The 25,725-nt window shown below is 44.8% G+C and overlaps 2 protein-coding genes across 5 annotated transcripts in view; one reads left to right on the top strand and one right to left on the bottom strand.

The window, feature by feature from the left end:
* Window positions 1-287: 287 nt before the first annotated feature.
* Window positions 288-24,259, bottom strand: ANKRD66 (ankyrin repeat domain 66). Of its 3 annotated transcripts, none has more exons than XM_084622089.1 (4): window positions 24,140-24,259; window positions 15,650-15,809; window positions 9,887-10,115; window positions 288-1,984 (listed from the first exon to the last, which is right to left on the bottom strand). In XM_084622089.1, the coding sequence occupies exons 2-4, from the start codon at window positions 15,786-15,788 to the stop codon at window positions 1,804-1,806; spliced, it is 549 nt and encodes a 182-aa protein (XP_084478215.1). In that variant the 5' UTR covers window positions 15,789-15,809; window positions 24,140-24,259; the 3' UTR covers window positions 288-1,803. The 3 variants fall into 3 exon arrangements, with proteins under 3 accessions (XP_084478215.1, XP_084478214.1, XP_084478213.1); XM_084622088.1 differs by lacking the exon at window positions 24,140-24,259 and adding an exon at window positions 16,031-16,212; XM_084622087.1 differs by lacking the exon at window positions 24,140-24,259 and adding an exon at window positions 16,043-16,212.
* Window positions 23,523-25,725, top strand: part of PLA2G7 (phospholipase A2 group VII) — a 31,460-nt gene continuing 29,257 nt past the window's right edge. The window contains exon 1 of one of the 2 annotated variants that reach the window (XM_084622085.1): window positions 23,523-23,661. The gene's annotated coding sequence lies outside the window, so the exon portion shown is untranslated. The remainder of the gene's footprint in view (window positions 23,662-25,725) is intronic. The other variant, XM_084622086.1, reaches the window with a different exon arrangement.

Raw genomic sequence — 25,725 nt, 5'->3', positions numbered from 1 at the left:
AATTTCCACTGCCACCACTAAACTTTAACTGGGTTTACTGGGAAACGTGGTTTGGACACATCTTTCCCCCCAAAATCCTCCCAACCCTTGCACCCCACTTCCTGGGGAAGGTTTGGTAAAAATCCTCACCAATTTGCATAGGTGACCACAGACCCAAACCCTTGGATCTGAGAACAATGAAAAAGCATTCCGTTTTCTTACAAGAAGACTTTTAATAGAAGTAAAGGAATCACCTCTGTAAAATCAGGATGGTAGATACCTTACAGGGTAATTAGATTCAAAACATAGAGAATCCCTCTAGGCAAAACCTTAAGTTACAAAAAAGACACACAGACAGGGATAGTCATTCTATTCAGCACAGTTCTTTTCTCAGCCATTTAAAGAAATCATAATCTAACACATACCTAGCTAGATTACTTACTAAAAGTTCTAAGACTCCATTCCTGTTCTGTCCCTGGCAAAAGCAGCATACAGACAGACACATAGACCCTTTGTTTCTCTCCCTCCTCCCAGCTTTTGAAAGTATCTTGTCTCCTCATTGGTCATTTTGGTCAGGTGCCAGTGAGGTTACCTTTAGCTTCTTAACCCTTTACAGGTGAGAGGATTTTTCCTCTAGCCAGGAGGGATTTTAAAGGGGTTTACCCTTCCCTTTATATTTATGACAATTATTATCAGTGTAGTTATTAGAAGGGTTACTCCAGTCAAATCAATCACATGTAGAGGTTTATGCAGCATAGGAATACTGGAACAGACTAGTGCTAGCTTGATTAGATGGATCCCCTGCCTCTAGCAGTGGCCTTCATCTCTTTTCATATCTGAGCTGAAAAATATCTCTCTTCAATGCTGTCCCACTCTGCTATTATTTATGGCATTGTGTTATTAACTCTGTAAAGCATTTCAGGATGCTATTTGTGTACCAAATAAAGTTGTATTGTACTTCAAAGATGTTAAGGGATTGCTGAGATCTGTGAACTCTGTGTGTCTGTGTATATATATATATATATATGGAATATTTTTTGCTCTGAGAGAGCTTATGACTCATGGGCCAACAGGTGTAAATTGACAATGCTGGACTGAAGTAAAAGTTAATAGATTGCAAACTCTTTTGAGTAGGGGCTCTCTTTTCTTTTAATTTCAGTAGGTAAAAAACAGTTTAACTTTTTCCCCTCACTGGAAAACAGGAAGGGGAGAAGAAAGAGTGAGAAAGTGTTCCCAGGGGAGAAAAGGAAAAAGTGATTTTTTTTTCAAATTAAAACAAAACAAAGTTTTTGTTTTGAATTTTTCCATTCAAGGATTGATATGTCTGCCCTCTACCACTCTGTCTGTCAGGACTGACTTTGTCACAATAGCCAGATCCACTACTTCTAGCCATTTCCCATTAATAGCCATATGTACAACCCACCACACAGACCATATGCTTTTTCTCTTAGGTCTTCTCTACACAGTTCTTTAATTCACACCAGAGGGGTGTCAATTTTAGTCCCCACTAGTGTGTCATGCACTAACTGACCTACGTGGACCCTAATGGCATATACTAAAAGTTCCCACATTAACATAGGCTTGTCTAGAACAGGGCTACGGTAATGCACACTAGAGAATTTCGGTGCATGCCAGCAGGGCACACACAAGCCAGTTAGCACGCAGCATGCTAGTGCAGACTAAAATTTACCCCTCTGACGTGGACTAAAGCACCATGTAGACAAGCACTTAGTGTATGTTTCATACTCCAGATGTATCTGGGGTCTGTTAGTGTCTTTGACTAGCTCTCTGTGACTTTCCCTAGTTCAAAGGAATCTGAAGACTCTACTGTTTCACATTCTTTCCTCTGTTTTTCTTTTGAGTAGAGAGTGTAGATTTTGCTTGAACACAGAGTGTATTTTTCTCAAGCTCTTCTTTCTTGAGTTCCCAGTCTTCATCTGTCTGGTCCAGTTGAATCCCTTTCAATCCTGCCACCAAACGGTAGTCCCTGCACTCCACCTCAGCTCTACAGAAGAAAGAAAAAACTTTGCCTTAACCATTGCACACTGCACAGTCCGACCACGCTTGTAGGACTGCTGTGGACTTTCCATTCAATGAAACAGACTAAAACATTGCGAACTGGTCATACACAAAAATTCAGTTAAAAATAACGAGCCTAAGCCTCTTCATTTCCACTCTTTCTGCTATTGCTTATTATGTAGAATTAGAGATGGTTCAGAACCAAAACATCAGATCAGAACAGCAAGAAAATCTGAAGAAGTTTCAGTCCCAATCTAATTTTGCAGCTGGTGGTGTCTCTAAAGTGGTCTGAACCAAACCCTAATTTAACAACCCTAAACTTAATTTTGCATCCAAATCCAAATCTGAACTTGGCAACTCAAGCCCACATCTTCCTAGAAATATATTGTTCTGCTTTATTCACTAATGCAACTCTGTATAACATTGTGGGATACAGTTTGCATGAAAGATGCTATAAAAATATAGCTGTGTTGTAGAAATTCACATTTTAAGCTAGAAAATTAAAGAAAAATTACCATAGTATGCAGGCAGGATCTGTGGCATTTCTTACATTTAGTTTTATTGCACTGTCATGAACATCATTCCTTCTACAAGAAGATTTAAACATTTATTTTATTTCTGTGCATTGCTCTTTGGATGAAAGTGCACATATCCATGAGTAACACTGATACTCATGAAGAGGATATTCTTGCCATGTACATTCCTCATTAATCAGGTGATTAATTAGGAAGAGAAACATATCCACTTGTAAAAAGAAAAGGAGTACTTGTGGCACCTTAGAGACTAACCAATTTATTTGAGCATGAGCTTTTGTGATGCTCTTCATCGGATGCATGAGCTGTAGCTCACGAAAGCTCATGCTCAGATAAATTGGTTAGTCTCTAAGGTGCCACAAGTACTCCTTTTCTTTTTGCGAATACAGACTAACACGGCTGTTACTCTGAAACATATCCACTTGTTTTATTTTGTTCAACTATTCAAAGTTGTGTGTATATGGGATGCAGACACAGGGTAGTGCATATGTCAACCAGACTCCAATAGCCAAACTTGGCAAGGAGAGTGGTTCTTCTGGGACAAAACTTCTGTACATCTTCAAGAATGAGGGCCAATAGTTGTAATGTTCAAAATGGAGGTAAGGCTATTGTATCTGATATAATTGTCCTGGCAATCACAATAACTGAGGCTACTGAAGAGCTACCTCTACCCTGCAGGAAGTATCCTTTAAGTTCCTGAGAGTTTAGACCTGACGGTTAAACCATTAATCCATCTTTAAGAAAAGGATTGATGATTTTCCATGGACAAAGCCTAGATACATAACAAAAGACTGAGAATAATAAGGGCCAACTCCTGACATTTGCTGATGATTGCAGTTCTCCTTGATTTCAAGAGGTACTGTGGATTCTGGACACCATTCTGGATGGGGCCACATCAGGGTTGATAGAAGACAACTTGACCATGAAGGGACCTCCTAGAACAGCAAATATGGCTTCAACATTAAGCACTCTGAAAATGAGATGGATACACACTAGAGAGCCAGGTTCTCTGCTTCTTTGCACCATGGTTAGCCGTTGGCACTGGTGCAAAGTGGGTGTAAAAGAACCCAAGATGGGGAATTTCTGCTGCAGACCAAAACTGATGTAAATTGTGTTTTTGTTGTTCTTGAAAAAACTCCAGGCCTCTGACACAAGCATTGTTTTTAACTCTGTACACCACTCTCCACACAACAGGCAAATATCAGGGAGTGACACTGACCCTCAACAGAATACATCTCACATTTACATGCCTAGTATAGCAGGAACAATTCCATTTAAGTATATATATTAACCCATGTTTTGAATGTGTGACCTACAGAGAGAAGGGCAGTGCATCTCTTGCCCAGATTCTAACACAGCACTGCATGAAGACCTTTGACCTCTGGGACAGAACTTGTGTACATCTTAAACAATGGGAAGCAACAGTTGTAATGTTCCCAAAGCTCTAATTTTCCCCCATCTGCTGTCAGTTTCCTGGCATTCCTAAGAGGCGAGGCAGTTGTTGGCTTTTGGGTAAATTCATTGTGGCAGTCAAAAAAGAGAGGCCTGAACTCAGATGATAAGATCTTGACCATTCTGGGGATCTCCAGGTTTTGCTTCTTGTGCACAGCAATGCTAAGGGTTTTCTATATGGCATTCTCTGCTAGCTTCTATCCTAGGAACAAAGCATAGCGAGCATTCACAGCTGTCAGCTGATTTTCAAGGTCTCCCATCCTCAGGTTGGTGGCCTGTTTATATGTCATTTACCATGTCAGAATTGGAGATTTCAGCCCCCTTTCTTCATCCACCTACACCTGAGAATCTCCAAGCTGATAGCCTGGTGGTGCCTTATGCCTGTGTTTTTATCCTTAGTCAACAGCATCCCTTTCTTCTGTGATATCTACAAAATGCAGTGTAATTATTCTGTTCCCAGTCTCTCCAAAAAGAACACTATGAAAGACTTGATCTTGGAGACAGATTTGTTTTTCTTTTCCGTGGCACTGGATTTCCTGTGGCTTTTGCCGCATTCATCATTTCTCCCCTCCTCCTCGTTTTCTCTCGGGAGTCACACCTGGCACATGCAAAACAGGTAAGCCAGTTTCAGGAGCCACGGCACAAAGGCCCACATTCAAGAAGTGAAAAGCATAATGTCTTTTTGTAATGGGGTGTGGACCCCACACTGGCCCTGCAAGAGATGGGTTAAGTCAGGAGGGCCCAATCAGCTAATTAGGCTGCAAACAGGGGAGCTTTAGGCTGGAGGCAGCTAACTAGAGAGAAGCTCACCTGCAAGAGACAGTCAGGGCTGCCACAAAAGACCAGGAAACTGGAAGTAGAGGGGGCAACAGGGGGAAAGATGCAGTCGCTCCCTGCGGAAAAGGAGGAGTGTTTGGGTTGAGTTATTCCCAGGGAGGAGGGAGACTGGCAAATCCAAAGGAGTGTGGAAGGCCAAGAAGTATGGAAGCAGCTCAGGGAAAGGCAGCAAGGTGCAGGGAATGGATCTTAGCTGCTGTGTAGAGGGTCCTTGAGCTGGAACCCAGAGTAGAGGGTGGGCCCATGTCCCCCTGCCAGCCACAGTGGGAGTGGCACTGTGAGGCAGTGAAGCAGAAGACTGCCTGAGATGGCTGGAGAGCAGGAACCTAAGGGGAAACCACATTAGTGACCTGGTGTGACGTTATGAGTGTAATAGGTTTCAGAGTAACAGCCGTGTTAGTCTGTATTCGCAAAAAGAAAAGGAGTACTTGTGGCACCTTAGAGACTGACCAATTTATTTGAGCATGAGCTTTCGTGAGCTACAGCTCACTTCATCGGATGCATATTGTGGAAACTGCAGAAGACATTATATACACAGAGACCATGAATGTAATATAATATCTCATTGAAAGGTGACATAAGGTCAGAAAGAGTTAATTAACTCACATACTGACCTGACCCATGGAAGAACTTTAAAGACTTGTTAGAAAGATATGTAAATGAATAGAGTTTTGAAATGCAAGCCTACATTGTTAGAGATAGAAGGGTAGATGTTTGCTCAGGTCTTGTGATTTAAGCAAACAAGTCTTGATTCAAAGATCAAAAAAGGAATATTAATATTTAGGAAGACTCTTGAGTGAAATAGTATTATTGTCTATATGTCTCTTTGAAGGTTGTGGTAATTTGTATCTGAACTGTTTAATGGATAAATTACCCTATGCTAATTGCCATGATGTTTAGGAGAAGGAAAGTTAAGCCTATCATTTTCTCTGGCCAAAAGGCTGCTAGAAATGTATAAAAACCCTGGGACACGATTCTTCTTCATCTCAGATCTGCTTTGGGTTTCAAGAAGGGGAAACCCTGAGCCATAAGGATTGAGATCCCCAGTCACTGACTGGAGTTATCCTGACTATGGACATTGGACTATAACCTGTGGACTATTTCTAAAAAGACTTTTGGCAACTACAGACTCCTCTCTGCTATGTATCTGAACCTCAAGAATTGAATTCAAGTCTGTCTGTATATTGATCTTTTAACCAACACTCTTTTCTTTTTAAATAAATTTTAGTTTAGTTAATAAGAATTGGCTATAAGAGTGTATTTTGGGTAAAATCTAAGTTATCATTTAACTTGGGTCCAGGGCTTGGTACTTTGGGATCAGGAGAACCTTTTCTTGTATATGATAAGATTTTCAGTAATCATTATCCTATCTGACACGTGTGTCTGGATGGAGGCCTGAGGCTGGGGACTTTAAGGGAACTGCATTATTTGGACTTCTGAGTAACCAGGGAGGTGCCATAGAAGCTGTTTTGTGCTGGGTTGTTAAACCTGAGTATTGGAATATCCACCAGCGTTTGAGGTTTGTCTGCCCCATTCTGTTTGCAGTTCACCCTGATTGAGTGACCTCAGCTGGCTCCCATGGGCCGCATCGTCACACCTGACCAGAGGGCTGAGTCAGGGAGAGAACACTGCGGTTCTTGGGAGCAAGAGAGGGAGCAGAGGACAAACTGATGGGCTGTGAATTGGAAAGTAAATTTCTCTTTTAAAATATGTATTTAATCAAAAATCTAGCCCTGGGTTTTCCTCTCACACTGGTGAAATGTAGCTGGTTCTCAGGACTTGCATTAAAACTGCCTGGGGTCTGCTTCAGCTGCCTGGCTGTCTCACGAAACTGGAGCTGAAGCTGCAGTTGCTGTTGTCACCCCATACTCCAGCTTGAGAGGGTGGATGTTACATCACCAGAGAAGGCCTTGGCACCCATCAGCTCCATTAATCACCAGCATGTGATCTAGCCGAAAGGGTTTTATTTTTAAAAACATTTTGTTTCAGAATTGTTTTTGCCATCGTAACATGTTTTATTTGTCAGAAGTCTCCTGGATGTTACATGATATGTTACTTTGCTTCATAACTCATGTTAATGTGCTTTGACTATTAATAATGGTGTCGTTTATTACAAATTTTACTCCGGTAAACTGAATTAAATATGGAGTGCCTTGCTTTCATTTACACTAAGTCCCCTTTACACCACTCTGGAGTGGAAAGGGCCCTTAGTGTACCTGAAAATCAGATCAGAAAGTTTGGCAGCTAGTTTCACAACATGGAAGCTGCACTATTGGAACAGACCGGCGGTCTGCGACAGCCAGATACATATCCTCCCTTTAGTAGTGGTATCACTGGCTCTTCATCTCATTTTGGGATACAATTTAGGTGAAATCAGCTATTCCAAATATAGTTGTATTTGGATCTCTGAGATCTAACTAAGCTAGTAAAGTCATAGAAATTTTTTTGCTCAGATCTCAGTTAGAATCATGGCCCATTTCCAGCAGCTAGTGTAAATTGACATAACTCCATTGAAGTCAACACTAACTTTCACCAGCTGAGCATCTGACCTCCTGTTCTAGAAGAGCTTACATAAAATTTGCATGTGCATAATTTGCATGTGCAGTTACCCCAGTTCCACAAGGAAACACAAATGGTCAACAAACCAAACATACAAATGGCCCGTTCGGTCAGTTGAGTGTGGAAATCACAAGTGTAATTCTAAATGATAGCTTTTAACAGCATAAAAGATTTGTATTCCACAAGGTGAGAAACAGTGAAAACTTTCAACATTACATAATAGTATACTGACTTGACAGATCTGGCTAAATTTGAATGGGTACGTTTTCATTTGACTATTAAGCAGGAAAAAATTAAGCACATGTGCTCTGATTTCATAGTTACATGTAGTTAGTGCAATGGTGGTGGTGTACATGTTTCTTGAACATATTATTTTTGCCTGCAATTAGAAGTAGAACTGTTTTTATTCTGAATAAAGAATTTCTTTGATTTATCCCTTCTTTTGCAAATTATTTGTGAACTAATCCTGATTTCTACCAGAGTAACTGTTATTTCTAATTAACCAGTTAGCTTGGATGAACAGTGTTCTGCCAAAGGGCTGTTCACTTTACCTATTGAGTGGTCATGCTGTGCAATTCGTCACCTAAGTCACACTGTGTTCCTTCAGCTTCCTCAATAGATGTCTGAGGCTTTTAAAAAATAAAACTAGCAAATGGTGAAGAGTGAATAACAAGTAGTCCTCTTTATGCACGAATACCCCCTTTTTGCATGTGAATATGGGTAGTCATATGACGAACAACCAATCCCCCCAAATATCTGTGGGAACACAATCCCAGTGGCATGAATGTTTGTGAAGAGTGAAGGAAAAGAGGCCTGGCCACCCATTCAGAATTCAAAGACTTGCTCGTGAGAAGAAGCCTTACAGATGCAATGATAAATGCCTGAGGTACTTATGAGACAATAGAGCCAGTTGGAACATTTTCCACAAAATGATTTTTCATTGGAAATTTGGAAAGACGCGAAACTTCGACATCTCAAAAGTCTTTGCAGAATTGAATTGTGACTTTTTGGCCAGCTCCGTACATGAGTTAACTCTCCCTTCTACCTTCCAAGGCAGCAGCTGGGATTTCTTGGGTTTAGACCCAGAAAGCTGCAACCCCAGGGGTGGCAGGTCTGTAGAAATGTTGGTGGTGCCCAAAACCCGCCCCCCCCCAACTCTGCCCCCACCTGCCTAAGGCTCTGGAAGGAAGTTTGGGTGCTTGGTGTAGGCTCTGGGCTGGGACAGGGGGCGGGGGTGCAGGAAGGGCTGAGGGGGGCAGGCTCTGGAAGGGAGTTTGGGTGGGGGAGGGGGTCTGGGGTGCAGGCTCTGGGATGGAGTTTGGGTGCTGGGTGTAGGCTCCGGGCAGGGGGTGGGGGTGGGGGTGCAGGAGGGGGTGAGGGGGGCAGGCTCTGGGATGGAGTTTAGGTGTAGGCTCTGGGCTAGGGCAAGGGGTGGGGGCGCAGGAGAGGGCGAGGGGGGCAGGCTCTGAGAGGGAGTTTGGGGGTGGCGGGGGTGCAGGTTCTGGGTGGGAGTTTGGGGAGAGGAAGGGGTGAGGGCTGTGGATGAGAGGTTTGGGGTGTGGGAGGGGGCTCACGGCTGGGGCAGAGGATTAGGGTGCGGGGGGGGGGGTGAGGGCTCTGGGGCGTTGGAGAGGCTCAGGGCTAGGGCGGAAGGGCAGGGTACGGGCAACCCGCCCTGCCACGAGTGACAGGGGTGCCCTAGGACCCTGCGGCAGCCGGCAGAGCAGAGTCAGCGTGAGCTGCAGGCGCTGGGGCCAGGGGAGGCGAGCGGGGGCAGCAAGTGGGGGCCGGGAGGAAACCGGGCTTTGGGACGCTCCCTCTCTCGGGAGCCCAGACTGTGGGCTCCATCCTGAGCCTGGACGTCTACATTGCAATTTAATTGCCCTACATGGCAAGGTAATTGCCCTGCAAGCCCGCGTCCGCTGACACAGGCAAGCCGCGGGTGTTTTATTGCAGGGGAGACATACCCAGAGTTTTCCGAAGAGCTCAGCTCCCCTGTCAGCACCTCTGTGAAGCGGCCAGATTTTCATAAGGGCTTGGTACCCGGAAGCTCCTGTTTATTCTTTCTTGAAAATCTGGCCACTTCATTTCAGAGCTTAAGTAGTCATTGAACATTTAAAATTCAAGCCACTTATTTATGTGCCTTAAGGGGAGCTCCTGGGTGCTTAGCTCTTTTGGAGACCTGGACCTAGAGCCAGAACACTTTGAAAAGATGGAAAATGATGAAGTGCTGTTCAGAGGCAGCAAGCCACTTAAGATAATTGGCTCTGTGGATTCACTGAAATCAACAAAGTTCTTTCCATTTGCTCACGCTGGTCCAGAAGCCCAGCAGAAAGCCTAAGCACATTTATATGCCACTTAAACCCCTAGGGCTTACATAGGGTTTAGGTTGAAATGCAAGTCGTGCATAGGCCATGGCGTAGGCCCTCTGTACAGGAGTGAATTTCACCTTCACTGGCTTCCACTTCATTTACTGCGGCTGGTTGCAGAAGTCTGTCAATACTCACATTTCTAAGAACTTCACACAGTCTTTGTGTCCATAGATTTCTGCAATCCTTTTCGGAGTGTCCCCATAGAGATCTGCTGTATCGAGGGCGGCATGCAAAAAATGAAGAGTCCTTAGAACGCCCAGTCTTCCTGACTCAGCAGCAAAATGAGCTGGAGTCCAACCCACGTCAGTTCTCAAGCAAAGGCGAGCGCCATGCTGCACAAGTAGCTTTACCATCTCTGATTGTCCTTGTAGATATGCAGAAAACACAGGGAGAAAAAAAAATGGTTCAAAGGTGAAATATTCAAGATGTTCTATATGGCAGTGTAAAGAATCTGTGTCCACGGACAACAAGCGCTGCAGTGATGTCACCAGCTAAACGGCACATACTTAGGAACTCCGGTTCCAACCCACACACGCCTCTACCCACTTGTGCCGATGCTCTGCTAGCTGGACTAGTGTTGGGTCTTTTACCCTCTGTAGACAGAAAATAGCCACAATCAGCTGATTAGGTCTGACCTTCCATCCAGACAATAGTACTGAGGTTCATAGCCACACATATGCTATACGGTATATTACATACTCCCTCTAGTTAGGCAGCGCTTGACCTCAAGCATCTGGGCTACAGGAATTCAAATCTCAGCAGCTGGACGTCATCCGCTATGAATGTAGTGTTAAGTGTACGAGCGTCAGCTGGGGAGCAAGATGGCCATGGGTTATGGCTGTGGATTGGTCACAGCCGCGTTTCCAGCACTTGCAAATCTGAGTCCTGTGATTTTCTTTTTAGGGTAGGGATATTTTTTTAAAATCATTAGGGACTCACATGAGCATAATTAAAATCTATATGTTTAATAACTTTTTAAAAATAACCAGATCCCCAGTCTCCTTGTCCAGACCTCATGGCCTGGGAGATGGATAAGCCAATCAGGGTACAAAAAAAGACCCTCAGCAAAGAGTGTCAGGGTATCTCTACACAGGGATAAACGAACCACGGCACAGCCGTGGCTGGCCTGGGTCAACTGTGAGGCTAAAAATAGCAGTGGAGACATTCAGATTTGGGCTGGAGCTTGGGCTCTGGAACCCAGCAAGGAGGGAGGGTCTTGGAGTCCATGCTCCAGCCCAAGTCCAACCAGCTGCACTGCTCTGTTTAACATCACAGCACACGTCCCAGCACCCTGAGCCAGTTGATCTGAGCTCTGAGATTCGCTGACACATTTTTTTTCTGCTGTGTAAACATACCCTTTGAGACTTACCTTCTGAAAGAAAAGGAGTACTTCTTTTTGCAAATACAGACTAACACAACTGTTACTCTGAAAGGTTTCAGATGAAGTGAGCTGTAGCTCACGAAAGCTTATGCTCAAATAAATTGGTTAGTCTCTAAGGTGCCACAAGTACTCCTTTTCTTGTTACTCTGAAACCTTCTGAAAGGACGCCCACATTCTATGGCCTTACCTGGAGATACATACACGGTTTTGATCAGCTCAGTATAACAAACGCAGCAACCCAGATAAGTAAAACACCAAGTTCAGAATTCACCCATAATAGCCCTTAGATACCACCTCTGTGCCATGTTAACTTGCCTCCCAGTCAGGACCCTGCTCAACTGCAGAGTATTTAACCACAGACCACAGTATTGTAGTCATTAACTTTTTATATTTCACTGAGCCTTCATCCATCCCAGGTGACATTCGTCAATCACAGAAGAAACTACATCTCTCAGCAATATCCTCGGCAGCTGTGATCATGGGAAGAAAGAAACTGCAGAGAGTTTCACTCAATTCCTAGAATTCCCTAAAGGCAGACCAGAAAGCAGTGCAGAGAGATGCTACACAAAGACAGACAAGCGAGAGGAAGAGAAAAAAGCGAAATGGAGAGGAGACAGGACACTGAAAGGCAATGAGGAAGGCAAAAAGACATTGGAGACAGGTTATGGGGGACAGAAGTGCAAGTCTGCGAAGCCTACCAAATATGGATCTAGCATAGAGATAAATACTTAGGTCCTTACTCGTTATACCATTGATTCCAAAGGGAGTTTTGCCAGACTGAAGGCTGAGTAAGAACAGAGTAAAGACCTCAGAATTTGACTCACAGATTTTTTTAGTTTGGGGAGGGAGGCTTGGGTAGGAGTTGGAAAGATATAGATTTTTCTGTGCAAAAACCTGTCCTTCCAGCTTGTTCTCAGCTTTGTATTCCATCCATGCTTACACATGATTTATTTCCCTGAAATGCTGAGGGAGAGGGAGAAAACCTGGCTGAGTTCGGACATTAATACAAAGCACAGTCCTGGTCTGCACAGAGTGTGAAACTATTCATCCAGGTCAGTACAAAATATTGAGGGAAAATGTACATTTGATATTTATATTTAATGCTTTGAAGAGCTGGATGTATGGTGTTTAGATTTTGTGTGCTGGTTGCAGGGGGTTAGCATTGTGTATACTATTGTGACACAATACAATACACAATGGCTCGGAGCCACTATTGAAGTCAATGGAGCTATGCCAGTTTACATTAGCTGAGAACCAGCCCAATATCAATAACTTAACTCATACCTTTTATACCCAACTATCATTAACCTACCACAGTGTGATATATGGCTTTGTTTCCCACCCTTCATTTAACCTTTCATCACTTGTCCTCCTCAGCCACCCCCAATCCTAGGGTTTCATATCATCACATCTTCTAATTTAGGTCCCAATCCTGCAGGGTACTGAGCACCCCCGGCAAGGTGCTGAGTGCCCTCATTCCCTGCTGAAGTTAATGGGAGTTGCGGGCACTAGGTAACTGCAGGAGATGCTCAGCAACTTGCAGGATCCGGCCCTTAGAATGTAAGTGTAACGCTAATGCTCCAGGGTGGGTCGTCAGCAGCAGGGATCAGACCTCTGGATCTTAATACATAAGGATCTACTGTCTGAGCTAAAAGACCCAGCTCTCGGAGCCAAGGAGGTAGCAGTAGAGCTTATCAGTCTCTAGCTGCTCTAGCCACCACTAGAGGGGAACAGAGTCCCACGTGGAGTAGGCATCGCTTACTAGAGAAAAGGAGTACTTGTGGCACCTTAGAGACTAACCAATTTCTAAGGTGCCACAAGTACTCCTTTTCTTTTTGCGAATACAGACTAACACGGCTGCTACTCTGAAACCTGTCATAAACTAGAGACCACACTGATGGATGCCACTGCCAGCTGGCACTCTCTGCACATCACTTGTAAGGCTCTTAGGCAGGTAATTAGGGAGTTACCAGCAGAGAGAAAACTCATTACATGTCTTACAAAGGGATATCACATGAACTGGGACCGAGGGTGCTTCGAGCAACCTGAACTTGTCACTGCTTTTGTGCAGTGTATTTTTAGTGCACACCAATTAATGTACGTTTAATCTTATCACCCCTTGCATAAGTCTTTGTTAGCACTTCCCCAAGCTTCCTAACTTTTATAAGGGCCAAGGGTCACTGATCCAAGGGCCACTGAAGTCAAGGGAAGCCTTTTACCTGGATTTCAAAGGGCTTTAGATCAGGCTCATAGCTCCTGTAATAAGATAATTATTTATTCTGAATGTGTGGTATTTCATTTCATCCCTTCTGGGAACAACATCTCAGGGGAAAGTCCAGCGGCAATGAAAAATGAATTAATAATGATTGAAACAACAAAAGTCACCGAATAAGGTAAGAATTTCTTTGTCTTTCTATAGGATCCTCAAGGATCTCAAAGCTCTTTACAAATGTTAATGCATTATAATACGGCTCTACCCCAAAGGATGGCAAAGTGATTCAAATGGTAGTGAGATGGTCTGTTTCTTGTGTCTCAGTGCCCTACAGACCACATGTACTCGGTGAATAAAATGTGTTCAGGATTTAAGCCAGGGGTGGGCAAACTTTTTGGCCCGAGGGCCACATCGGGGTTGCAAAACTGTACGGAGGGCCGGGTAGGGAAGGCTGTGCCTCCCAAAACAGCCTGGCCCCCACCCCCATCCGCCCCCTCCCACCTCCCACCCCCTGACTGCCCTTATCAGAACCCCTGACCCATCCAACCCCCCGCTGCTCCTTGTCTCCTGACCACCCCCTCCTGGGACCCCCCGCCCCTAACTGCTCCCCTGGGACCTCCCCCTTATCCAACCCTCCCTACTCCCTGACTGCCCTACCCCCTGTCCACACCCCCACCCCTCACAGGCCCCCCAGGACTCCCATGCCTATCCAACCTCCCCTGTTCCTCAACCCCTGACCGTCCCCCGCAGAATCCCCAACCCATCCAACCCCCACCCCCCTGCTCCCTGTCCCCTGACTGTCCCCAGGACTCCCTGCCCCTTATCCAAACGCCCCCCACCCCCCAGCTCCCTTACCATGCTGCTCAGAGTGGCAGGAGGTCACAGCCCCTCCGCCCAGCTGGAGCCAGAGCGCTGCCAACACGGCAGCTTCGCTGTGGGGCAGGACGGTCCTATGGGCCGGATGTGGCCTGCAGGCCATAGTTTGCCCACCTCTGGTTTAAGCCAATCTCTAACTATTAGAGGTAAGCATGAGACAGATGTGGGGGGCAGATTATCCCACATCTGCCTACTGAGAGGTTCTTTCACTTTCCTCTGAAGCATCTGGTACTGGTCACTGTCAGAGACAGAATACTGGACTAGATGGACTTTGGGTCTAATCCTGTCTGGTGATTTCAGTTCCTGTGCAAGTAAAAAGATGTTTGTTTCCCCCCTCACTAATTGCCCTGGAAATTCAACCTGGAATCTGAGGGTCAAGCTGGATTCTTTCTTTCTCATGCACTATCACCTGTTATAAAGATTCTGCAGGCTAAATTAAGCTCTCAGTGACCCCCATACAAACCATTTTCTTTAAAATTAAGTCCTTTGTTACATCCGCACAGTTCCACCTACTGCCTTCTAGGGGTTGGACCTGGTTGGACCTTAATAAATAGTTCTGATGCTAAAACACCAAACGTCAGCTGCAGGCAGGATCTGGTCCTGCATTGCTGATTTGAAAGATTCAACACTAAAAATAAAGGTGGGAGGATTTTAAACCACTGTGTAGTTACTGTGCTCAATCTGTTTTTCCTAAATGCCAATTGTGTCTACACATTGATTCGCCCTTCACACAGGTGTAAATCAGGAATAACTCCACTCAAGTCAATGCAGCTATTCCAGTGTTTCAGAGTGGCAGCCGTGTTAGTCTGTATTCGCAAAAAGAAAAGGAGGACTTGTGGCACCTTAGAGACTAACCAATTTATTTGAGCATAAGCTTATGCTCAAATAAATTGGTTAGTCTCTAAGGTGCCACTAGGCCACTAGTACTCCTTTTCTTATTCCAGTGTGAAATCAAAGCGATGAAAGAAATAGGGCCCTTATATATACACACAGTGTGTAAAAATTACACATTATCCCTTTAAAATAATCAAACTTCATATAAACAAGAAATGATCATTTGGGGTCCAATCCCACATGTTCTTTAAACAGGCAAAATTCCCTTTTAATTCAATATTTTGTCTGTTTGGGCAAGGACAGCAGAATCAGAACCTCTCAGTGTAATTATCGGGATGCTGCATAACCCCATTAACATCCTGCTCAGCAGTGGTGCTGGAACAATTTGTATAGTGGGGGTGCAGAGAGTCATTGAACCAAACTGTAAACCCTGTATATAATGGAAACTACTTCAAGCCAGGGGGTGCGGCAGCACACCCAGCATCCCTAGTTCCAGCACCTCTCCTGCATAGTGTAATATAATAATAAGCTGCACTCTCTTATATAACGTCAATGTTAGCATGTACATGGGCTACTGAGTACAGGGCCTCCTTACCTTTAGCAGCAGCCCAGTGCAGTGGTGTCCTGTCATTCCAATCCGTATCTTTGTAATTCACATCAAAAAGCCCTTTTTTCAGAAGCTTATTCACTAAATCGTAATCGCCCAGAGCTACAGCTTCATGAAGCTCTGTCATGTTGCACAGTTCTGACAACCCCTAGTACAAGAACAACAAAACAACAACTTCATGCACATGCTTTATATAGCAGTTTTCAGTAACTGTGGCTCAGAAAAGCCTCAACCCAAGAGACAATTTGAATGGATTAGGCAGTGTCCACACTGAAAATTCAGACATTAACCATCTGTATCAAAATTCTATCGAAGGCCAGAACAAGAAAGGCAGAGAGACAAAAAGAAAGAAAGAAAATTAACATCCACAGTTAACTGAACCTAAACCAATCACTGATTGCAGTCTGCTGGTGATGTTTGCTAGGTATTTAGTCTCCAAGTTCAGGGAAATCTGTTACAAAGTGTGACTCAGTAAATAAAGAAAACCACAGATAAAATCATAGTGCATTTCTCAAAGATGTCGCTGAAGATCTGCCAGCTCACAACACACAGTTGGCCTCCAAGTCTGTTGTTACTTATTTACCATGGAAACTGGCTCCTCCCTTGTTAAAGGTGCAGGTTTATTATATAGATTTTTTTTTTTTTAAAGAAAAGACGTTACTGATCAGATATTTCCCATGTTATTCTGGGCAGATCTTGACACACCACACTGCTTATAAAAAAACATAATGCTGTTCTCCCCCAGGGGCATGCTCTGCATGCACAGACACCGTCCTATGAATCCAGCTGGGTGTGAGGCCCGTGCAATGGGTCCCCCATTGTGTTAGGTGATCACTTAGTGGCTGCTTTGCTGACAAATTATGTGCATCCCCAGAAAACAAAACTAGCTCTTCTAGGAACACAGGGTATTTCCTCCAGTGATGTACCCAGCTGGAAGGATCATTGCTAAGGAAAGCTCTCCCTTCTTCCAAGTGTAGAATGTAGTACTCATCTCTTACCAACCAGGGAAGCTAGAAGCCAGGCTGGGGATATTGATGTAGGTTTTAGTATAATAGATGCACAGGGTCTACAAGCATAGCCCAAGCTGAAGGGGTAAAGGGATCATCTCCTTTAATGCAAAGGGTGATATTCACCCTCCTAACACAAAGCCTCAAGAGGGAGAAGAGCCAGATGAGCTGAGTGAGGCAGCTAGTCCAGGCAGGCACAGAAAGAACACGGGCTGGACAGCTCAGATACAATGTGTATCCACCCCCCCGCACCACCACCCCCCTTCCACACACACACTTCACAGAGCAAAGCCAGTGGGGAGGAAACCAGTCAGTGGGACAGACCAAGGCAGCTGGGGCATGAGGTAACAGGGGGGTGTAAATTGCAAAGTGGGAGATGAGTTGTCAGGGGATCTCTGGCATCAGCCTGAGAAAGAATTGTTGGCCAAAAGGTCCAATTCACTCAGCACTGTTGTACATGGACCACCCCACTGCTGGAAGGGAGCACACACGCTCCTCCACAGCCACAGAAGGATTGGTTCCATGGTCAGAGAACAGACAGAAGGGGCTAATTAGCAGGCCCTTTCAGAGGTCCAGAGAGGCCTGGGCCACTTCCAGCTTTTGAGGCCCCTAGCCATAATAAAAATTTAAAAATGACAACACATGAAAACAAAATAAGGCGCCAAAAAAAGAGTGAGACATAATTTGAATATTTTTTTATTTAACAAATGCTTTTCTAGCTTTTTTCTGTGCAAATGCACTAATTATTGAGGGAAAAGCTAGCTTTTGTGCAGTGCCACAGTGGATATTAAGCATGGCGAGCCCATTCAAACGCTCTTGTCCGACAGTTGGACGGTGATAGTTCTTTACCTGCCTCAACATGTTGAAGGTGCATTCAACTCAAGCCACTGATGCAGGCAAACTGACAAAAATATGCAATACAATTGTGATATTAGGAAACACCCCAGAGAGTCCAAGTTCAAATATTTCTTGAAGCAATTCCTTTGTCTTGCAATCCAATTTAAAGTTCATGGAATATATTCATCTAAGGAAGATGACCTCGTCACTGAGATCTTTTGAGATTTCTTTGTTGTTGCTGAAATTGTTCAGCTGCAGAAAGTAGATCTTCATTATCAGTCTGTTGAACTTCCAAAGAAGGGTACAAATTAGTTGCAGTGACTCAAACTGACATGTAAGACCTGATTGAATAGAGTCAATGATGACAAGGAAGACATTGACCCTATAATGCTGCTTGGCATCGGATTTGGTACGTAAGTTGTGATTGGTGGAGAACTCAGATGAAATGGCAATATTCTGTGCTACTAATTTGGACTCAGTCAGGATCGCATCCCATTGTCATGAATCTGTTGAATCTCATTGATAAGACTTTCAATGTTATCCCTCTCAACATCAAGAGTAGCATTGCATGCTTCAATTACTAGATTAGTTTGGTGGATCATTGTAAGTAGCTTCATCCACAAAGATGACATCAGAATGCAGTCACATTTGGACATGTGCTTCTGAATAGATTGAAGTTCAGTTTGAGCCTGTGCAGTGAGATTGAGAGTTTCAAGCTCATTTAAAGCCTTTCTCACTGAATTCAAATGCTGTGCAACTGGTTGAACACCATTAATCCGTGCAGACCATCTAATTTTGGACATCCCATGCAGTGAAACAGGAGGATATTGCTTCAGAATTTCCCACCTTTGTGGATGGCTACTGGAGAGATTGTACATTTGCTGAACAGTTCCAAAGTAAGTAATTGCCTCCTTGCATGATTGAGCACAGTCAACACCTTCAAGGTTTAGTGTGTGGTTTCCACAGCTGGAGAAAATACAGTCTGAATTATGCTCATGCAGAACTGCTTGTACACCTTCATACTTCCCAGCCATATTAGATCCACTGTCATAGGCTTGACCAATGCAGACTTGAAAATCTAACTTAAAACCTTCTAGAACTGCTAGTACTGGAGCAGCAGTTTCTTTTCCAGTTTTTTTCGTGAAATTATCAAACAAAATAAACCTTTTTTCAATTGAAAATTTTGAGCTGTCTATAATCTTAACATATCAAATAACGATAGTAGTCTGTTCCTTGTGAGAACAATCTGGAGTGGCATCGACAATTACTGAAAAATACTTGGCATTTCAAATCTCATCAAGAATTGTTGTTTTTTCGAATGACGCAAATAGCTCAATAAACGCATTTTGTATGCATGTGGAGAGATAATGGACTTGCATGCACTTTTGACTCTCTTGCGATTCTTGAACACATTTAACATGCTCTGATAAAAGGGGGTCATATTTGCTGAGGAGCTCAACTATGCCCAGAAAGTTTCCATTTGCACAATCACCAATACATTGACTGGAACCAAAGAAAGCCAATCCCCACACAGAAAGAAAAAGGATGACATTCAGGATATGCTCAAGAAGTTTTTTCCAGTTATTAGTTTCTGTAGAGAGTTCAGTCAAGAGTAAATTCTCAACTGAACTTTCAGCTTATGCTGCCCTACTGGCTGATTTCCATGCAACATAGTTTTCTTTCTGTGACGTTGAACTCTCATTTGATGGTATTCGGTCTTTCAACTTCCTCCAACCTCTGTTGATGCTCCATCCTGATTGATGAGAGAGAACTGATTCATTTGCAGCACTTTTGTTCAAAATGAAGCAGGGTGCACAGGACAGAGATTGTTTTTCCGTACTCCAGCATAACCAGTCTCCGTACTCTAGCATAACCAGTCTCTAGTCTCTAATGTATTGGTGATCTCACCATTTGGAAGAGTTTTTGTCAGCAGACGAGTAGGGAAAGCATGATTATCAGCATCTCGTGAACTCTTACTTGCAATTTCAAAACAACTAATTTGAAGAAAAGATTGCATTTGGGCAGCATTGCTCTTGTCAATAGTTCCAATGTCAGTCACAATCAAACCTGTCGTACTCATGAATTGCTCTTGCTGTGTAAGATCTACATCTTTCTGTTGCTGTTGAGTTTCTTGATTCTACACAGGATCTTCTGCTGCATCTGTTACTGCTGGTACATCTCCTTCTCGACTACTGTCCTCATGTTCAGGTATTGGCACTGAAATATCACCTGTTGCAGTTGCGGAGTTTTCATTATCGGTAGCATTGTTTGTTGGGTAAGGTGTGTTTTCCAGTGGTTTGAGAAATGAAGTTACTGGCTTTGAGCTCTTAGCTGCCACTTCACTCAGTTGTTTTTGCCATCTTTTGCTTGTACCACTTTCAAATCTTCTCTTCATAGTGATCTATCTGGCCAATATGTAGCCTATCCACACTTGAAATATTCTGCTGTAAATAAATAGCTTATCTACACTTGAAATCTTCTACTGTAAACATGTAAACAAATGCTGAATGGTACACAAATGCTGAAAAGACTTAAAACAAAGGAATACTAATTAAGAACACAAAATGAAACAGTCAGGTTATTATCGTTATCACTGAATCAAAACTCAAGCACGCAAGGTATAATATAACAGGCTGAGCTGAAGACAAAGGGATGACATATATATAGTGAACACAGATACAGAGAGAGGAATAATGTCCAAAAATTTCAAACATGTGTCCTCATGAAACTCACTGTACAAGATCATCCTCACAAATTTCAGCTTGAATCTTGGCCTAAAGACTATGAAAGCCTATGATGATGGCCAAGCTACCAAGCTAGGGTTCAACCAACCAACCAGTCACCTCCTTTTAGCTACTATATGAAGATAATAATGAGGAATTCTCAAACATAAATAATTCCTTAGTCAACTAGATGTAAAACTATAAAGACACTAAAATGTAACAATTCTGTATCTTTCAACATGCACATGATCCAGCACCAGCCACTAGTATTGGTTTGTTTATATAATCAGCTTATCTGAGAGGACACATTCATCACGATCTAATCTTGTGCCTTCAGAGCTGATACCTTTTTATTAATATTTATGAACATTTTTAACTCTTTAATAGGACAAAATCTATATCAGTTAACAAAAAAATTATGTCTTTTACCAAAACACATCTCTTATTTGCTTAAATTTGCAGCTCTAAGCTGAGAGAGTGTGTCACATTTTGGTCCAATAGGGATGCGCATAAAAAAAAGTTGCAAAACTTATCAAATGCCAAAAAATTAACAAGTGTCTAAATTTGAGGGCCCCTTTGAGCTTGAGGCCCAGGCCAAATGGCCCTCCTGCCTCCCCCCTCCCCCGCCTCCGATTGGCCCTGCTAATTAGAGAGGCGAGGTGTGTGAGGTAATATCTTATATAGGCTAATGGTCTTTCTGATAACAATCCCTGGTGTGAGCAGACTTTCACAGCTCAGCCGGAGCTTTGCACCAACTGAAAGGGACAGGGAAAAGGTGACAGGGTAAAACCAAAGTCAACAAGATTAGGCCCCATATCCCCACTTCACCCTTACCCTGTGACCCCCATGGATTATATGGGGGGCTGTGTATTTTGGGAGGGTTCTCAGCTCACTGTCGTGTGCCCCCCCCCAACTGCCAGTGAAGGGTTACCCAGCTGTTCACATTTGGCCAGAGCATCTGGAATCTTAGCTCCCAGCTAAGATGAGGGTGCAGGGGGAAATCAGGCTGGGGGCATCTTGGAGGGTCTCTGGGTCACAACAGGCCATCAAGATTTACAAATGGGTCCTGAGCTCAAAAAGATTGAGAACCACTTCTTTAATGGCCCTTGCTGTCTTCTGTGTTTCAGAAGCGACCGGAACCTTGTCAGAGCAGTGTGTATTTATATAGCTAGGCTGTGCATGTTGTAGAAAGTGAGTCAACACAGTTATTTGGACTCCACTGTATCCATGTGGTTCCTTCGTATGATGTCTGATGCCCCAGTTTCCCCATATATAAAATGGGGATAATGATACTGACTGCCTTTGTAAAATACTTTGAGAACTACTGATGAAAAGTGCAAGATAAGATCTAGGTGTTTAGGGTGCATCTAAAAAAAGTCATATGTTGTTGCCATAGGAAGTCACAAAAGTGTCATTATTTCAGGTTTCAGAGTAGCAGCCGTGTTAGTCTGTATCCGCAAAAAGAAAAGGAGCACTTGTGGCACCTTAGCTCACATAAATTTGTTAGTCTCTAAGGTGCCACAAGTACTCCTTTTCTTTTTATTGGTTTCAGGGTTTCTGCAGCACTGATGTCACATGTATTGTATTCCCCTCCACCACCTCTCCAACCCTGCGATTGTTCTTGCTGAACCTGTTTCTTGAATAAACACAAGTCTCCAGGGCTGACCTTTTACAGACATTAAATTCTACCATACAAACTATATGCTCTGTTGGATCCAACCCTCAATTAGGACTACAGCTGGTAAGAAAAACAGGGGGGAGTGGAAAGAAAAGGAGTACTTGTGGCACCTTAGAGACTAACCAATTTAGAATCCTGAAAATGTTTACAAACTTCATTCTCGTTTTCAAGCAAAAATGTCTTTTAGATTTCAGCCAGCTTTCTGTGCAGTTCACACCTAGTGATATTCACACATGCGTTGGGCAGCCACATCCTCTCCCACCCTCCAGGGAAGCAGTCTCAGAAATCTGTGAAGTTCACTCTGTCGCGCTCCCGCTCTCCCCTTCTCACATGCCAAAGCCCCTGGCTTGAAGTGGTTTCCATCATATGCAGGGTTTGCAGTTTGGTTCAGTGTTCCAGCACCCCTGCAGCTGAGAGCAGAATTTGGCTCACAGTCACTCCCACAAGGAGCTTTCAGTGTCAGAGCTAGATCCTACTCATGTATGTGGTACAACACAGGGGTGCTGGGCCTGGAACAATTTGTATGGGGGGAGGGGTGCTGAGCGTCATTGAACCAAACTGTAAATCCTGTATATCAGAGGTTCTCAAACTTTGGTCCGTGGACCACCAGTGGTCAGCGAGCTCCATTCAGGTGGTCCGCGGATAGTTCCCTCTAAGGTGCGCACCTGGGCGGCCACACACGAGAGAATGAAGGGCCACCCACCTAATTAGTGGCGCCGCACAGGCATGGCTCCACTATTTAGGTGCTTGGACCCTGGAGAAGACGCACATGTAAGGTGAGGTGGCGGCCTTGGGGGGAATAGGGAGTAGTTGGGAGGGGGTGGGGGGAATTTGGGACGTGCAGGGCTGCAGCGGCCAGAGAAAGAGGCGACTTTCCCCAGCTCCAGGGCTGTGGCTGCCGGGGGAAAGACGCCCCTCATTCCCAGCCTCAACCCTGTGGCTGCTGTGGTGGAGGAAAGACCCCCCTCCTTCCCAGCCCCAGCAGGGGACAGAGGGCACATCCATCACATTAGAAAGGTCAGACTACTGATATTAAAATATGAGTTGTGCGCTCTTATTTGTAGAACAAAAAAAAAAAAAAACCCGTTCATTATTATTAAAGTTTTTTTGTGTAGTGCTTTTACCCAAAGGGCTTTACAATGGTTAGCTAAGGATACAAACAAGGCTTGGAGAGCTCATTAAGTGGCCTGCCGAGACCCTCAGCAATTTTCAAGTGAGCTGCGGAAAAAAAAGTTGGAGAACCGCTGCTGTGTAGGATGGAAACCACGCCACGCCGGGGTGGCAGCCCCCCTGGTCCCAGCACCTGGGCTCAGCTGCCCTGATGCCACTGGGGCTGACGGCAGCACTGGATCCCTTGTGATGAGCCGTAAAACAGCCACGGGGCTGAAGAAGTGGGACCGAAATGAGCCCCAGCCTGGCTGCGTGTGAGTGAGCGCCAGCCCCCGGGATGTGCGCTGAGTTACACAGCCGCCGGGAAACACACAGCGTCCCGATGGAGAGGCCCTGCGGTGGCTTGCCGGGCGCCGGGCGGGAGCGCGGCGCAGAAGGAAAAGCTCCCGCTGTGTAAAGAGGGTTGCAAGTCCCTCCCCTCCTGTGAGGAGCGAGGCCGAGGCCGACAGAAAGAGAAACAGCCCCGGAGCAGCAGCCTGCTGGGGCGCTGGCTGTCTCGGGGATCCAGGCTGCCACAGGACTGCGGCAGGCGGGCGCAGCTCCCCCGCGCCCGGGCAGGCCGCTCCCGGGGACCCCGCGCAGGAGGTAAGGGGCGTGGGAGAAGGGAGGCAGAGGAAAAAGCCCCAGAGCGGGGCGGGAGGGGATCTGTAAAGGGCTCTGTTCTAAGCCCAGTGGTTCTCGCTGCCGTCTCTCTGCCTTGCTCCTCTTTCTCAGTCCAGTCTTCCCCAGGCTAGCCCCACACCCCCGACCTCTGCCCAGAGGCTGAGTCTTATGCCAGCCCCCCTTCCCCCCCGCTACTCAGACTATCATCTCGCCTCCTCCAGACTGGCTCCTCATCGCCCCCTGCTACCCAGAGCGGCATGTCCCCCAGCTCCTCACCCAGTCCCGATGCCCCCCAGACCTGCATTTCACCCTCCCTGCCCCTGCACAGACTAGCATCTTGCCACATCCCACAGGGCTAGTCCAGCAGACACAAATCAGGAGCGTTTAGTGATTAACTGGGGCCTCTGGGTTCAGTGTGCCACCATCTCCCCCTCAGCTACCCCAATTTCTTGTGCCATACCTGCCGGGGGAGGGGAGAGTCCTTCCTGTTGGACTGGGAGGGCGAATGGGTGACTTGGCTTGTATCTGGTGTGTGTACGGAGGGAGTTGGAGGAAGAGTGGATGAAGGCGTCCCAGAGCCAGGGGAAACTACTTTGTTCTGGGGTGTATAAAGAGGGAGGTAGCCTGGGAGTCCGGGGGACTTTACATTGTCACCAAAACTCTGCACGAAGCAGCTTGTACCCTACCCCACCTGGCACTGGCATGTGGACAGTTTACATGCAGTTACTGAGGAAGCAACTGTAGGTAGAAACAGGGGCTAAAGTGTCAGCTGGATTTACAGCTGTTATAATATTATTTGTATTACCATAGTACCTTTGCACATCACTCAGGGATCAGGACCCTGTTGTGCGAGGCACTATACAAACACAGAACAAAAATACGAGCTTCCAATCTAAGTTCCAGACAAGAGACAGCTGATGGATGTAAACTGACAGGGGGGAAAACACAAGGAAACAATGAGACAATACTGGTCAGCATGATAAACAGTGGTGTCAGCAGGTCAGCTGCCTAGCCATTGTCAGATTTCAGTAGACATCAGGGCAAAAGAGAGTTTTAAGGAGCAATTTGAAGGAGTGTAATGATGTAGCTTTATGGCTGTGGTGGCAGATCCTCAGTAGAGCTAGGCTGATTTACACCAGCTCAGAATCTGGCCCTCTGTTGTGTCTTATTAACATTGAAACCAAAAAGAAAAGGAGTACTTGTGGCACCTTAGAGACTAACAAATTTATTTGAGCATAAGCTTTCGTGAGCTACAGCTCACTTCATCAGATGCATTCAGTGGAAAATACTGAATTTTTAGGTATTTTTCTATTAAAGAGGCATTAATGTAAGTAACCCTTGTGCCAAAGGGGGAGTTATATTTTGTTACACTGTAAAGAAGGGTGAGGGGCAGAAACTGCTTCCAAGGGGCAGAAAGATCCTTTCCAAGTAAACGTATCCAACTGGGAATTACACGTTTAATTCCTGGCTCTGGCAAACATTTACAGTATGACCCTGGGCAAGTCACAGCCTTTCGAAGCCCCATATTCCCATCTGTACAATCTTGCTTTTCCTTGTGGAGTTTGATGCTACAGTGACGGCTGCTAAAGACATATGCAGGCTTAATTTAGTCACTTTGTGTAAGATGTTTTCAAACATCAGCTAGAAGTTGCTATAGAAGTGCAAAGTCTTACTGTCTACCAGACTTGGTGCCTAGAGCAGCCCTTTTGTATTTCGCTCAATTGTGCATGGCCCCCACAATACGAAAGCCTTTGGCGTAAGGACATTCTGTGTCATCAGGCTCCCTCAGTCTTATTCACCACTTATCCATGAGTAAATATTTAATCTCTCTGACTAAACTCTTCCTCTCTGTCAGCCTTCCTAATAATACAACATCCTGAGTGGAGGTTATGGACAGGGCCAAGGTCAGAAAAACTAACAGAGTTTGATTAAAGATATTAACTTTCCAATCCTACCCCCCCTAAAGTGTGAGAGGTTTCCAGTTACTGGAGTGGGGAGGAGGCTGTTCACAGGTTAATTTGCACGGACGTCTCTTACCTTAGCCCC

The sequence above is a fragment of the Lepidochelys olivacea genome, assembly GCF_965140295.1.
Source record: "Lepidochelys olivacea isolate rLepOli2 genome assembly, chromosome: 3".
In the NCBI taxonomy this organism is placed as follows: domain Eukaryota; kingdom Metazoa; phylum Chordata; order Testudines; family Cheloniidae; genus Lepidochelys; species Lepidochelys olivacea.
This window is presented reverse-complemented; position numbering and strand designations above follow the sequence as displayed.